The sequence below is a fragment of the Gasterosteus aculeatus genome, chromosome 2, assembly GCF_964276395.1.
Source record: "Gasterosteus aculeatus chromosome 2, fGasAcu3.hap1.1, whole genome shotgun sequence".
In the NCBI taxonomy this organism is placed as follows: Eukaryota; Metazoa; Chordata; class Actinopteri; order Perciformes; family Gasterosteidae; genus Gasterosteus; species Gasterosteus aculeatus.
The window spans coordinates 9070891-9085157 of NC_135689.1; the positions used below are offsets into that span (position 1 = coordinate 9070891).

Here is a 14267-nt window from a genome sequence, read left to right on the forward strand (position 1 = left end):
GCCATCCTGGGTTGGGCCGTTTGGATTTCCTTCTCTGTGAAACTGCCCTTTTCTCCTTTTACTTCCTCTTTCTCCTTTACTGTTTGACACACACACACACACACACACACACACACACACACACACGCGCGCACACAACCTATAAGTGTTGAAATCTCCACTGTCAGTTTGCTGAGGCGTGCCGTCCCAAACCAGGATGACACTGACCAGTGGTGGGAAACCTGCAGTCTTCTTCTTTCATCCATCGAGTGGTTTCACAGCAGCTGGGGTGCAAAGATTTGGGCCTGCGCATCATATTCAAAACTTTTTAGTTATTTTTTAATACCAGATGAAATTCAAGGCATTCAACGTACTGGACATCTAGTTGGGTCAATAGACTGAATATCTCAGACGGCGAGGATACTCGCTAATCACTTATATAGAGTGATATACAGATATACACACATTTTCATGTGGTGGAAGGAGGAAGGGATGAGAGCTATGAGATGGGGGGGATGTAGGGACAGGTGGACTTTTGGTGAGTAAACTTTTTTGGGGTTCGTTGAAGATGGTAGAATGCAACAATCTTTTTGGACAATTCTTGCCCTGAAATAATGACCGATACGACTACGTGCCACATTTCACAGATTGTGGAAGAAGGAGTGACCGATGAGTATTCGAACCTGGTGGTTGCGATTTTGGAAAGGAGGCGACATCTGCGAAGAGGTTTGACAACATGGAACGACCTTAGAGGATGACACAGGTGACGAGTTTTACGCCAAGCGATCTGAAGAGTTGCTGTTTGGTGCATTTAAGGGCACGCAGGAAATTTGAGAGGAGTGACGAGATACAAATGATTTTCTTGGAATGCTTGGAATGAGACGGAGTGAAGGATGATGCCAAGGACCCTTTTCTTTTTTTTATGAAAGGGGTATGCCGAGTTCCTGGAATGCTTCAGATAAGCAATCAACATGTTTGGGGCAGTTCTTGCACCTGTAAGTCGGACACTTAGCGAAGAGTCTGACAGTTAGAGGCCCAAAAATACTGAAAACAGAGTTTCTGCAAATCCTCAATCAAGCAACAGTTTTAGAAAAGCTATTTTGGTTGCCTAGAATGTTGTTTGGGTTGGAGTTCTGTTTCTTTTTTACCTCGATTGGTAACATAGTTGCTTTTTAGTACAGTCAGAGGTACTTGTGTTGCACCTCTACCATTAAAGAGTTGACAAAATTCAAGGGTGAGGAGAGTCCCTCGCAGCCCTGATCCCTTTCCAGCTGCATCCATGGAAAATGAAACTCGTAATTCTGAGTGCGGCCAAACAACACTACCCTTCCACACACACATGCCTCCAGACAAACACACACACAGCGCTATGCAGCAATATGCCTGCATGCCTAAATGAACATTCAGCATGCATACAAATGCGTATGTGCTCACTCTCATTTAAATCAATGCATGTATGTATGCATGAGCTAACATATGTACAAGATGGCTGGGAATGAACGCACACATACGTAAATGCCCCCTGTGCACACACAAAATACACAAACGAGAACTGAAGAGACAAATAAGTAAGACACACAGAGAAATGGTCAGAAGAGCGCACACACACACACACACCAAGGCCCTGGCCCGCTCGGCTGGCTGGATCACTCGGTTGCCATGGTGCCAGTCAGCTGGAGGGGGTGTGAGTGGGCGTTGAGGACGAGGTCTGTTGCTGACTCCTGACGCGGACACATACACACGCCCGCACACACACACACACACACACACACGCGCACACACACACACAGGATGGCACAGTAATGTATGCAGATATAGGAACAAACATTAATGTGCAAGCATTCATACACATAGGAGCTGCCACATACGAACACACACAAATATAGCGCACACACATATATACACAAAAGGAAACAGAAGCTTTTGCAACTAAGCTGCACAAATACACATTTATGTGCACACATGCTCAATTTCACCCAAACCATACACACGAGGTGACAAAAGCAGGCATTTACCAATACACACACAAACACACGCACACATACATATTTCCAAGAAATAAGAAAAAACAGAAATAATGGAAACAAAATTTGGCAACCAAAGCTGCCGCCCTGCTGCGCGTCACAGCTAATGTACCAGTGAGAACTTTTACTGTAAACTGAACCAATAGTCCCTTGTTCTATCACTGGTTTCGGCAGTGGGATGGATTTAGAGATAAACATATGATCTATCTGTGATATCAATCTATATCTATCTGATATATCAGTAATATAATAATCTGATATTGGTGTAAAGACTCTCTTACACCTGCAGATACCCAACCCAGTATTTAAGGCTGCCTCAGAGGCATATTAGATACTGATACAAGTATCAGAACAACCTTACTCCAGATTCAATTTTTAAAAATGCACTACAGGCATGCACTGCTGTTTTGATTTATCATAGTTTTAATGTGTCGCATAAATACTGTAGCATTTCTCTGTCTGAATTACAATAAATTGTCCTTAATCCCTCCCCTAACTGAGTTATTGTGGCACTCCCCAACACACATAGAGAAGAGGGTCGCATTGAATGGTGATATATACAAGAGTCTAACAATGCAATAGTATTAACGCAGCACACTTCAACATGCAAGCAGGAGCAATGCTAAATATTCAATTAAATATCACTTAACTGCTCAACTCAAAAAGATGATGCATATATAAAACCGATTACTGTATTATTAACTAAACATTGTTTAATCCATAAAATGTGACGAAATCTGATTACAATTTTTTAGAAGTCAAGAAGATTTACAAAGAAAAGAGAAATGTGGACAACCGGAGAGTTTTAAAAGATGTTTCTGCCAATCAGCAGCTTAGATTTCATCTTAATCAATTTAAGAACTACAATCAATTTCTCTTCAACGTGCTGTTGCACAACTTGCTCATCAAGTGCTGAAAAAGTGCTCAATATTCAGTCACTGTAACATTCACTTTGTTCCTAATCAGCCATTTATGTCACTTCCTCCTCACTTCCACTTCCGTATGTCTCCTTCCTCCTCTACGTAGCAACGTCAGACAAACCACAAGCGCCTGGTTATGTTCAGATAAGAGTTGTGATCCCCAGCTTGAAGTACAAATTCAGTACACTTGCACAGCCTATATATCATCTTTTCAGAGAAGACATTGGCCTCTGATGAGTTAGGAGGAGACGTGTTTTGTTTTTCATGTCATACTTTATTTTTATTTTTCCCAATGAATCATGGCGAAACATCATACAGAAAACGTGTAGTAATGTTTGCACACAAAAAACAGCCATCAAATACTTTTGGATTTCGGAAAAGGGTAAATTTTGTTTGTCACAAATGCCTAACATATATTTATAAACTAAATAATCAATCAATTACAGAAAGTGTCTGTTAAATGTACAGTGAAAGTGTTTGTTAGTTGCAGCCTTTAGACTATTACAAAATCAACGGACTCATTCTTGTGATGGGAGTAAATTGTTTTGTTGGATTTAAATTCCAATGCTGCATTACGGGGAAGTTAGTCTTTGTTTTGTTAGAAAGAAAGATAATTCTGACCTACAAAATGGACAATACAATAATAGTGAGTGTAGTTTAAAACCCTTTAACCTGACAACACTGTACCTCTATTAGATTTTAATCAGCTGGACCCGTTAATGTTTTTCTTTACATTTGTGAGTTAATGTGTCATTTCTCCTTTCTAGTTACTTTCAGTGTCCCTTCCACAATTGAATGCTTCTCACTAATCAACACCACCACCTAGTGGCAAGAGGCACTATTGCATCCTTATTTATTCATCTCAGTTTGTGAGTGACAATCATTTTATTTCTGTAAGAGCCTGTTTTGTTATTGTATGATTGTTAGCTCCACCCCCTAGGTGGTGGGACGTTGTGTTTCAATTAGGCCGCAAGGTCAATATAATCAGGTGGATTACCTGGCACAGGTGTTGGTGTTTGTGGAAAGCTAAATATTTTTTTGACCGTGGAACGTGAGCGAGGAGCGTGACAGAGTGAACGTGACAGAGTGAAAGAGGCATGTATTAAGATAATTTGATGGTATCACTAATGAACAAGATAAAGGAAAATTAAAGAGGAAATGTCTCAAGGGGTATTTAAATGCGTCAAAACGCGTCTAAACACCAACCAAGGGGACCTCACTTTGATAGGTAAAAAGGGTCTCTACAATCTGGGATGATTTAGTTAATATCCTGTAAATTGTGTATTTCCCTTGGTTCTATCTCTTCAAGAACCTTTTTTTTCTTCTTTTTTTAAGGATCAATGCTTGAATGAATTATAGCCCTCCACTGTTTGATGACGTGTCTGATCCCGCCCTGTTTACCTGCAGCAGAATGGGGAGCAGCCAGTGTTTACATTCAGATGAAAATCAACAGGTCCTTTTCTGATTATTCATTCTGAGTTTGTATAAAACAGTATGTGGTTCTGACTGAAAGAGTGTCATTGTTTATGTTAGCGGGTTGTCTGTGAATACATTATCATATTGGGAGGGGGGGCATGACACACAGACAAGACACACAGTTATTCACACACACACACACACACACACTAGTGCAAGCAGCCGTTCACACACACAAACACAAATATCCTCAATCATTACGGTATTTTTTTCAGCTACTGATTTTATTATTATTTGTCTTTTGTTTTTTACAAATGAGTTGCAGAATCTGGGCGGATGAGAAAGACGGAGAGGCGGGAGGGAAAGACAGATTGAAACAAGCGTTGCGGGTGGGTTAGAAACAGGTTTCATTATTAATGAGAGACTAATCCCTCTCACTCTCACACACAAACACACCCAGAGCAGTGTTTTCCACAGGTGAAAGAAAGCCCGGAGCGTTTAGTGTGTGTGTGTGTGTGTGTGTGTGTGTGTGTGTGTGTATGTGTGTATTGGAGAGGACACTGGAGAGGGGAGGGCGCTGTATTGAGAGAACGTTAACTATTTGCATGTGTGTTTGGGTGTGTTTATGCCTATGTGTGTGTGTTTGTATCTTTGGGACAGGCCCACTGTGACTGGGATGCAACACAATGGGATAGGTATGGTTGCCAAGGTAACCCCGTCAGCCCAAGCATCAGTCGCAACTGGTAACTTAAGCACCGCAAGACAATGGAGGAGGGTGAGACATAGGTACATTTGAAGGGGTATAATAATGTATGCATGGTGTGTGTGTTTGAGTGGGACGGGGTTATTACACTTACACTTACATTACGTTCATAACCGGGATGCCGTATTTGTTATTAGTAATAGGCGTCAGACTACAGAATTTACAGCTCATTTCAATCTGTGTTTTAGGAGCGAAACCATCCAACACTGACATCGGGGATCTGCCAAGACGGGCCTACTGAGGTAGGATCTGGTTGACAGTGAGGTGAATACATATTCCATTCGTTCTCTGTTTAACTCTTATTACTTATAATTGTTCTTTATTTTGTAGGCTTTTTAGGAAGTTAGTTGTGCTCAATTTATTATTTGGTCATAATGAAGAACAATAAGGTGAATTTATATCTATGTTCAAGTCTGCTGTGATGTTGCCTTAGACGTAAAAGTATGATCCTAGTCACTTCCACACAGTGAGACCTTATGGATGTGCTCCACTCTTTATTGATTTCTACTTGACTAAATTGTTCCTGTGTGAAGTGAAAACTGAATGAGCTCGTTTGACGAGTAGATCTTTTTTTCAAGAACTCCTCCCTAAACACCTTCCAACCCTGCACACATGTAGACAAGGTCAGTTGTGTAACGGGTAACTGTAAACACGTAAGTAAAGTAAAATCACGGCAACATTGTGTAATCGCAAACAGATCAGAAGTTAACACCCCGTAAGCAAGCAAGACCACCGCTAAAGACCAGTAAGATATAACTAGAACCCACACCCCCTGCAACAAAAAGCACAATACTGTTATCGTACCCCAAAGGTATCCTTTTAGACACATCAACATTGTTGAGGAATAATGCAAAAGGAAATTCTTGAAATGTCATTTCGTTTAATGGCAATAACAATTTCATATTTGACAAAGTTACATTTATTTCTGTTGTACTTATATACATGAATAAATAATACAATAAATAATTCATATAATGGTATTTCAAATGGGTGTCTAATTTCTACATTTCTGCATCATGGATCGGCATCTTTATCCACAAATATTCAGGGGTCAGATGGGCGGGGTCCCTTCCTTTAGGGTCAAGTTTGTGTGTGCTCGCCCAACAAATTCTGGATTCTGTCTGGCTGACAGCTTTAGGGCCCATTGCCCCCCCCCCCCTCCTCCCCCCCACGTTTTCTCATTCTTTGGAAGGGGGAAGGAAGACATGAATTACCACCAACAGAGGGAAAAAAACAACATTTTTCTCTGTAAATCCACATGACATAGAATTGTATCAGTTGAGACAAAGGGCCTCATATCAACCAATTGCACACATAGACACACACACACTTGACAATGCCATTTCCTGCTTTTGGGACTTCCAACTGATTGGTTCACACTGTTTATTCAAAGCCGGAGCCGTTTAATTAGAGTGACGTAATTTCCGCTCATTCCTATCAAGCTTTTGAATTTTTTTTACATAAATGGCGGCTCATGGAGCCTCTCTAGCAGGGTGTGTTCAGCACCCTCCATAGAGGTGCAGCAGAATGGCCCATCCGGGATGGACTAATCTACTAATATCGACAGATAAGAGATGCAGCTAAAGAACCATACTGGATAAAGTTTGAATATAATGGATACCACGGCAAAAACAGCCATTGAATTCAAAATAGATTTTCCTGAAAGGTATTTTATAAGTTGTTTTGTAGTTAGAGGGATAAGGTTTTTTTTGGGGGGGGGGTCGTCGAGTTTAACAGCATAGCATATCATGTTTGGAGTATGCTCAATATAAAGTCAATGCTAAACATGTAGGTTGAAGACTTTTAAAGAAAACATTATTTTTCCTCCACTTAACTTCAGTTACCAGCTACAGGGTTCTTCTTTGTGATGCCCACAACGATTAGAGTCTTCTTCCTGTGGTTTCTAGCTGTGGGAAAGAGCTGGTCAGATACATAGATAAAACAAGCGTTATGTCTACCTGGATGTGGGTCAACCACTGGTGCATGTCAATACAAGACAGGTATAACCAGTCCAAGTATATACACAGGCCGCTTAAAACAGTCCAACCGCCTCAAAGGACTCCATCAGATACTCCCACCGTACTGAGGAAGACTGTCATTCTCAGAACTCACTTTTTTTCACAGAGAGTCTGACATACAGGAATGTTTCCTTTCATGCACACTCTGCCACAGAGTTAAATGTTCACGGGTGATAAAGAACATTTAGAGGGTTTTAACGCCAATTTAAGGGATGCTCTTACTACTTCAATAGTAAATCCTTCCACTTCTATACATGATCTTGTAAAACAAGCCCGGGCACAGTCCTCTATTTACTTTACGGCTGAAATGTAGACCTTTGACCTTAAAGCCTCTGATGAGCTCCATCTCTCTGTTGTTCTCTTCCCTCTCCGGGTTTTCTCATTCTGCACCTGGACTGAGTGTACACACACACACACACACACACACACACACACACACACACACACGCACACGCACACGCACACAATTACACTTCCATTAGACAGCTGTGCGCTATTGAAGTGAGATCACGTGAACTTCCTCTTCCCACTGGTCTAACGGTAACTTCAAGTTCTCTTTTTCCAAACTCTTTCTATGGAAAAGCCTTTTGGTTATTCCCCACCTGAGAAATACTAGCAAACCACTTATTTCAGCTGAAAACGAACGTATTTTGGTGTTCAGTTGTTGGTCCATTCAAATCCAAATCCTGACATTTAAGTGCATAAAATTGGAATTCTGCACGGCGACAACTGTTCCAACGTTCAAAACCTGTATACGGTTTTATTGGTGGTTAGTTGATGCAGTAACGAAGCTTTGCATGCGTTTGTGATGTGTTTCCTATTTAGAATGTAATGGTTATGAAATAATTTGTGCAGATTATTACTGAATTAGGCAGACTTCAAATTGCGATGAGGCTATTAGCAATCGGTCAATTGGTCAATTTATAGACACAGTTTAAAGGGTAACAACTATTACTAATACATTAAAAATAGTTCATTTCCAGCTATTTGTTATGTAACAGACCAGCACATGCAGTTGATGTGGTGCTTTTTATGTCTTGTAGCCGTAGCATGAAGGTACGAGGGGGTTCGCTAGCTAAATAAAACCAAAAAATGTCCACGTATGATAGCATGTTGCTGTGACCAGATAATCAGTGACCAGATTTATTCTGGCATTCATGGCTCGGGGGGATAATTCGAGGTCCACCTTCTAGCAGCACAACGTGGCACTCTGTTTGTGCGACGCAAAGCGTAAAGAAACAAACAAAAGCTTTTGAAGAACGACAGCAATCTCTCTTTACATGAACAATGGTCTGTTTATTACTCTTGAGTCATGTTTTCATGTTGTAACATGTTGGGCAACACGATGGGAGGAAGGAGAGGCACGGTGAGCGCAGGGAGAGAGAGAGGGGAGAGAGAGAAGGAGGGAGAACTTGGACTCCAGAAGAAAGTGAAAGAATGTGTGAAGGTTAGATAAGGCCGAGTCCACAAGGGTGGCAGGTGGTGGTGGGGGGGTGAGGGGGGTTGTGCGTGAGAGAGCAGAGTCAGGGAGAGTCCAGGTGTTCAGTTATTTGTAATAAGTGGTTTCAGTATATTAGGGAACAGTGGACAGGTCCTTACAAACGTCTTGTGGCATCTAATAATCTAATGATTTCCTGGAAATGTTATAAAATGTGCACGGAACCTAATCGAAAATGCAATTTGAACCACGGGAGAGACTTTAACGGCAATTTATTATGCATAAAATTGGAATGGTGCAAGCGTCTTTGGCAATTGGACTCTGTGCTGAAGTAGGATACCAGAGGGCTGTGGATGCTGTGGTCAGATGAGGCTTGATCTCCATGGAGTCCAGATGCTGGTGGAGATGAAGGGAGTTTCTGCGATCCGCTGATGAATAAGGTGTATAAATGTGGTGCCGACTGGAAGTCGAAATGACAACAGACAGAAGCAGAGAGGAGAACAATTTTACCGTTATCCTTTTTTTTAGCTCTTCAAAAAAATAACAAGTTTTTAATGGGAGCAAACGTATCAGTCCGTCTGGATACTAAAAACGTGATGGATGTGTTAAATAGGGTCTGTTGGTTATTTACGGCACAGTGATTACCACAACGTCACCTCAGGGGAGGAGCGGTCGGTGAAGTGAAGCCTGGAGACACGGCGCGTGAAAGAGCAATCTTGCTCCTCAATAATTATGATGAAATGTTTCTGCCAACAGCAGAAACGCAATGACAGGGTGGATCAGTTAGACCAAAGAGACAGTTTTTCTTTTTTTATTCATGTTCATTTGAGTAGAAATGTCTGACAGTAAATAAAATGTGTTGAGCTTCAGTCAGGGCCACACACAGGGAACACACACACACACACATACGCATGCACTCACACACGCACACACGCACTCAGCTGAAACACTCCATGCTGGCCTTGGCTCTCTCCATCTCGTGTAGGAAGTTGTAAAACTGTGGGAGCGTCAATTCTGGAAAGATGAGTAAAGAAAAACAACAAACAGTTAGTGGATAACACAGAGCGGAAAAAATGGATAGTTGTACAACTCCCTTTCACACTTTGTGTCAACAACAGGATTTCATATAATCATCTTAATCCTGCTCCAAGAGTTTTTTTTTTAATTTGCTGTTGTAGAAGCTGGCCTGGTATTTCTTCAAAAGAAAGAGAACTCTGGACGTACAAATGTTCGCATTGTTTAAAACATGAGAAATGCTTGATAATTAGTATCAGCACTCCCCATAATAGATTCAAATATATGCATTTGAATAGCACCATTCTTGGAAGAAATATAGCAAAAAAAATAAACAGCGATAGATACTGGAAGGAATGGAAAATCCGATGGAAAAGGTTTTTACAGGAGAACTCATATTGACAGACATATGTTGGCTTTATGAAACAGCTCATTGCCCAGACTACTCAATCTAAACATTAAAGACAAAAACTATGCACAAGTTATGATCACAGAGGCAGTTCTAACATGCATGAAATTCCAACTGTTCACCATCAAAATCTACCAGACACAAGGAAGCAGCTGCCGTTGATGCATCTGCTGGTTGTCTTAATTCAAATGTTCATTCATTCTGCTTCACTCTGACACTTTGATATTTGGAGATCTAGTTAGGAAGCTTTTTGCCAAAATGATGTAACAGTTTGTAACTCGCTCACCCATGTAGACGTTTTCAGTGGAATTCCCCTTTCTGACCACAAGCTTTAACTGCAAGAGGACAAAAACACTGTGTTCAACAAATCTGAACAAAATGCTGTGTGTGTGTGTGTGTGTGTGTGTGTGTGTGTGTGTGTGTGTGTGTGTGTGTGTGTGTGTGTGTGTGTGTGTGTGTGCACTGAGCTGTCAAACCTGCAGAAAAATATTGCCCACTTTCTGTATTTCACTGGTGCCCACAGTCACTGTAAGGGGCAGAAACACAAATAAGATCACCTTTTTGGGGAAAATGTAACGTTGATTTTTTTTTTAAACGCCTTCTTAAAATGTGCTTAAAAATTGCATGTTGTACAGCTTACAAAAACAAGAAATATCAATGTTTTTACATGAAATGTGACAAACTCCCAGATACTACCATCACGCTTGCTATCACATTGAGTAACAACATGGTGTGATAACATGTCAGCATGGTTTTGAGTAGATCTTCCCCATAGTGGCCAAACATTGTTTAATGAAGCCCCAAAACTCTCTCGTAATGTGTAAAGAACCTTTGAATGCCACAACTATCATCAAAAGTCAGCTCGTCTTGGTAAGCTATTTTTCTAATAAACTTTATATGCATTCTGCATTGTGCAAGATTATTGGTTTGAGTAGCAGCCGGTGTGAGAAGCAGCATACATATCAGCTATCCAGACTGTTGGCCACACGCGGAGAACACAGTCGACTGAAAGCTTTGCATGTCAATAAATAACGGCACAATTAAGCAAACTGCAGATGAGTGCAGCCCCCCCTCCCCTCCCCCCCGTTCCACTCTCTCAAACGGGAGCACTGTGTCTTTTAACATGAAGATCAGCTGATTGTAATGTTAATGCCTCTCTCCGGCTCAGCGTCTCTACTACCTTCCGAGTCTTAAGAAGTCAATACGTCGTATGCCTACAGAACCACGCCTGATTGAGAGCCATCCGTTGTACACATCTGATTGGTTTGAATAAGGGATGAGCTATGCTAACAGCTAATGCAGCCTCTGTGCTCATGAAGATCTGCTGAACAACATCGGGGCTCAGATACGGGGTCGAAGGGGAAACTAGGTTTTTGTCATGGGCTAAATATCGTGCCATGTTCAGTTTTTCTGTGTTTTACCTCCAAACTTCCAGTCCATGTCAACGAGCTGGTTGACCATCAGAGTCTGTCCCACGGCGAGCCTGGACAGCGCCGCATAGTGCTCCCCCCACTGCAAAATGCACAGGACAAACAAACTTCTGCGATCATACGATTGAAAAAAAAAAAGGATAGAAGGCAATACAACGAATGTGATTGATGTACTATCATCTTCAGATTATGAATACTGAAAAACTAAACTATCTAATTAACCCTTTTATTATGCCTTTAAACGGACAGGAAAGTTACCTGCTGTGAAAATTGAGCCGACTTTTCTTCGCTAAGCCCTGAGGAATAAACATAACAGATTTGGTTTCCCGTGTAAAATGTTCACAACATTGAGTAGAAATGCCGTGAGAGCTAATTGCCATCGGCACGACACTCCCTCAAACGGCTGTACCCGACCTCTGTTTAAAATGAACCCTCTTCGTGAGCAACTCCTGTGATAACAGTTATGGATGCATACCTAATGCCAACAGGTCTTCTTTCATCTGCTCAGCTGTCAGGTTTTTCTTCATGGCGCCTGAGGGGAGAGCAGACAGAACCACCGCCAACATGAGAAAGAAACATGCACGCAGCGGAAGCTTTTCTGTAACTTTATGACAAAACAGTATTAAAACCAGAAGCTTTGTAAAGGCTGTATTACATCGTACTACAAGTACAAGCATGTTGTTTTACAAGGGTTTATGTGCTGAAACTTACTGTACTTGCTTTTATACAGATTATAAGAGATTTAGGTGTCAAAGGTAAATTCGAGGCTCAAGTTCCACTTTCTTGTCGGTTTCAGCAAAGAGACAAGAAAGTTGTATTGGTCTACTCATCTAACTTTAAGAGATGGTTTGCACTTTCTTAAAGTTGATAATTATCCTCAGTCTATGTGTGACCCACCAGACTTAAATATGCTTCAAAAAACACTGGAGTTGCTGCTACATCGCCGCCTAATGGGTTAGTTTATGTGCGTTATTTAAGTCACACAATAACACAAACAAACCAACCGATCGAGGCACTAGTTGACCGGCAACTCGCGCGTTGTGTTTTCCGTCAGAACACACAAGTCTGGTGACTTTGAAGAGAGAATAGACGAGTTGTAAATGGTCTGTACTTGTGAAGCGCTGTTTTCCAGCTACACAAAGCACTTTAACACTTCACCATTAATCACCCATTCACATGCATTTATACACTCAACTCAAGTTGCCACCTAACCATCAGGACAAACATTCATCGATACTGACGGGGGTCTATCTACTGTCATTGATGGACGGCCCCTGCTTGGTAAACTAAGTCATCAGTGGGAGCAGCATGCAGTCAAAGTATAAGGCAGATCGAGGCAAAGTGTTCCCACCCTGCGGCACCAGGAGGACGCTTTTCATCAGGTTCTTCAGAGGGCCGGCACTCATCCCGTGTTCCCCTGCAAACTCGCCCAGCAGTTGCATGAACCTCTCCGTCTGCTCACACAAGCATGCACACAGAGATGCATGCAATCATTTGCACACACACACACACAAAAAAACAGGAGAGGCAATGATTTTTTACTTGGTTCAGTGACCGTGGCTCATCACTGAGTCCAAAGTTGACAACAACATTGGCTGAGTGTGCGTGCTCACCTCTTTAGGCTCAAGCAGGAACTGGAACAGAATCTCAATCAGACGATGAAATTGCTGCAAAATATTCAAACATGAAAGTTTTTAATGTCTAAATCTGTGTTTGGTTTGTTAGGGAAAATATACTTTGATCGGTGCTTCATTTAAAAACATCCAGAGTTGAATCAACAGGAATCTCACGTGGGGAAATTCTGTTGATAGCTGCAAAGGGAATTGTTGAGTATTTAAGTATTTATTTCAGCTAAATACTATACTCAGCTAAATACTATACTCGGCTAATACTAATACTCGGCTTCTTAGAATTAAGATGCATGCCAACTAACGAAGCTGTATGTGCGTTTAGAAAATAGTTCCAAATCGCTCTGAAAATTGAGTCTGAAGGTCCCTTTACATATTTGTACACATACACTCATTTTCTTTCCGGATTATTCCCACCGTGAGTAACGTTAAGTAAGTAAATAATCTGAAATACTTCTTCCACCAGTGATATAGCCTGTCACGTGATTCCACAACAGATGGCGTTTATTGATAGCTATGGATAACGAGACGAATCCCGAAAATTAACAACCATGGATCGCTTTTCACTCATCTTTGAAAAATCAGAAACCACGACAGCTGTTCACAGATGCGGTCTAAAGAGCATTAGAGCTCAGAAACGAGCTGAGCCCAGAGATACAGCTCAGTGAAGCTAACATTAGCGACCACTGCAATGGAGTTATTTAGTATTATTCATGTTGGTTTGGTTAAAAAATAAACACTAATTTATTCACCCGCTCGTTGAGTTTGTTGAGGTTCTGAAAGTCAGTGCTGACAGAATCCGGTAGAACGTCTTTAGTGAAATGAAGCAGCATCTTTCTGTCCTGTGTTTCTCTCCTTTTCCTGGTTCGTTTGTGCGCATGCGCGGCACAGTGCTCTTTGTTTACTACACCCAACTGGACACAAACTGAAGTAAAATATATTTAATTCCTCATAAAAGTTCCGTATAAACGATAGTGAATCATTTAAAACCCGTGAATGCAAGATGATGAGATTTGTATTTATTATTTAAAAAAATACTATCGTAGTTTTAGAAGGGAGAGAATAATAAAACGATCCAGTCAGTCAATGAAGGTATTACACATAATGTATAATTTAAGGGATTTTACACTACTTCTCTGAGGCCAATATTGTACTTTTCCCAAGTTACTTTTAGACTGATTTATTGCTACTCTTTGTAATTGATTACTTCTTCCCTCTCTGGTTGTAG

General features: G+C 41.2%; 1 protein-coding gene across 1 annotated transcript; it reads right to left on the bottom strand.

Annotated features, from left to right (window-relative positions):
- Window positions 1-9358: 9358 nt before the first annotated feature.
- On the bottom strand, window positions 9359-13949 carry commd7 (COMM domain containing 7). The gene is made up of 9 exons (XM_040194204.2): window positions 13792-13949; window positions 13025-13078; window positions 12763-12865; window positions 11887-11943; window positions 11670-11707; window positions 11403-11493; window positions 10458-10507; window positions 10268-10316; window positions 9359-9572 (listed from the first exon to the last, which is right to left on the bottom strand). The coding sequence occupies exons 1-9, from the start codon at window positions 13870-13872 to the stop codon at window positions 9496-9498; spliced, it is 600 nt and encodes a 199-aa protein (XP_040050138.1). The 5' UTR covers window positions 13873-13949; the 3' UTR covers window positions 9359-9495.
- Window positions 13950-14267: the final 318 nt, after the last annotated feature.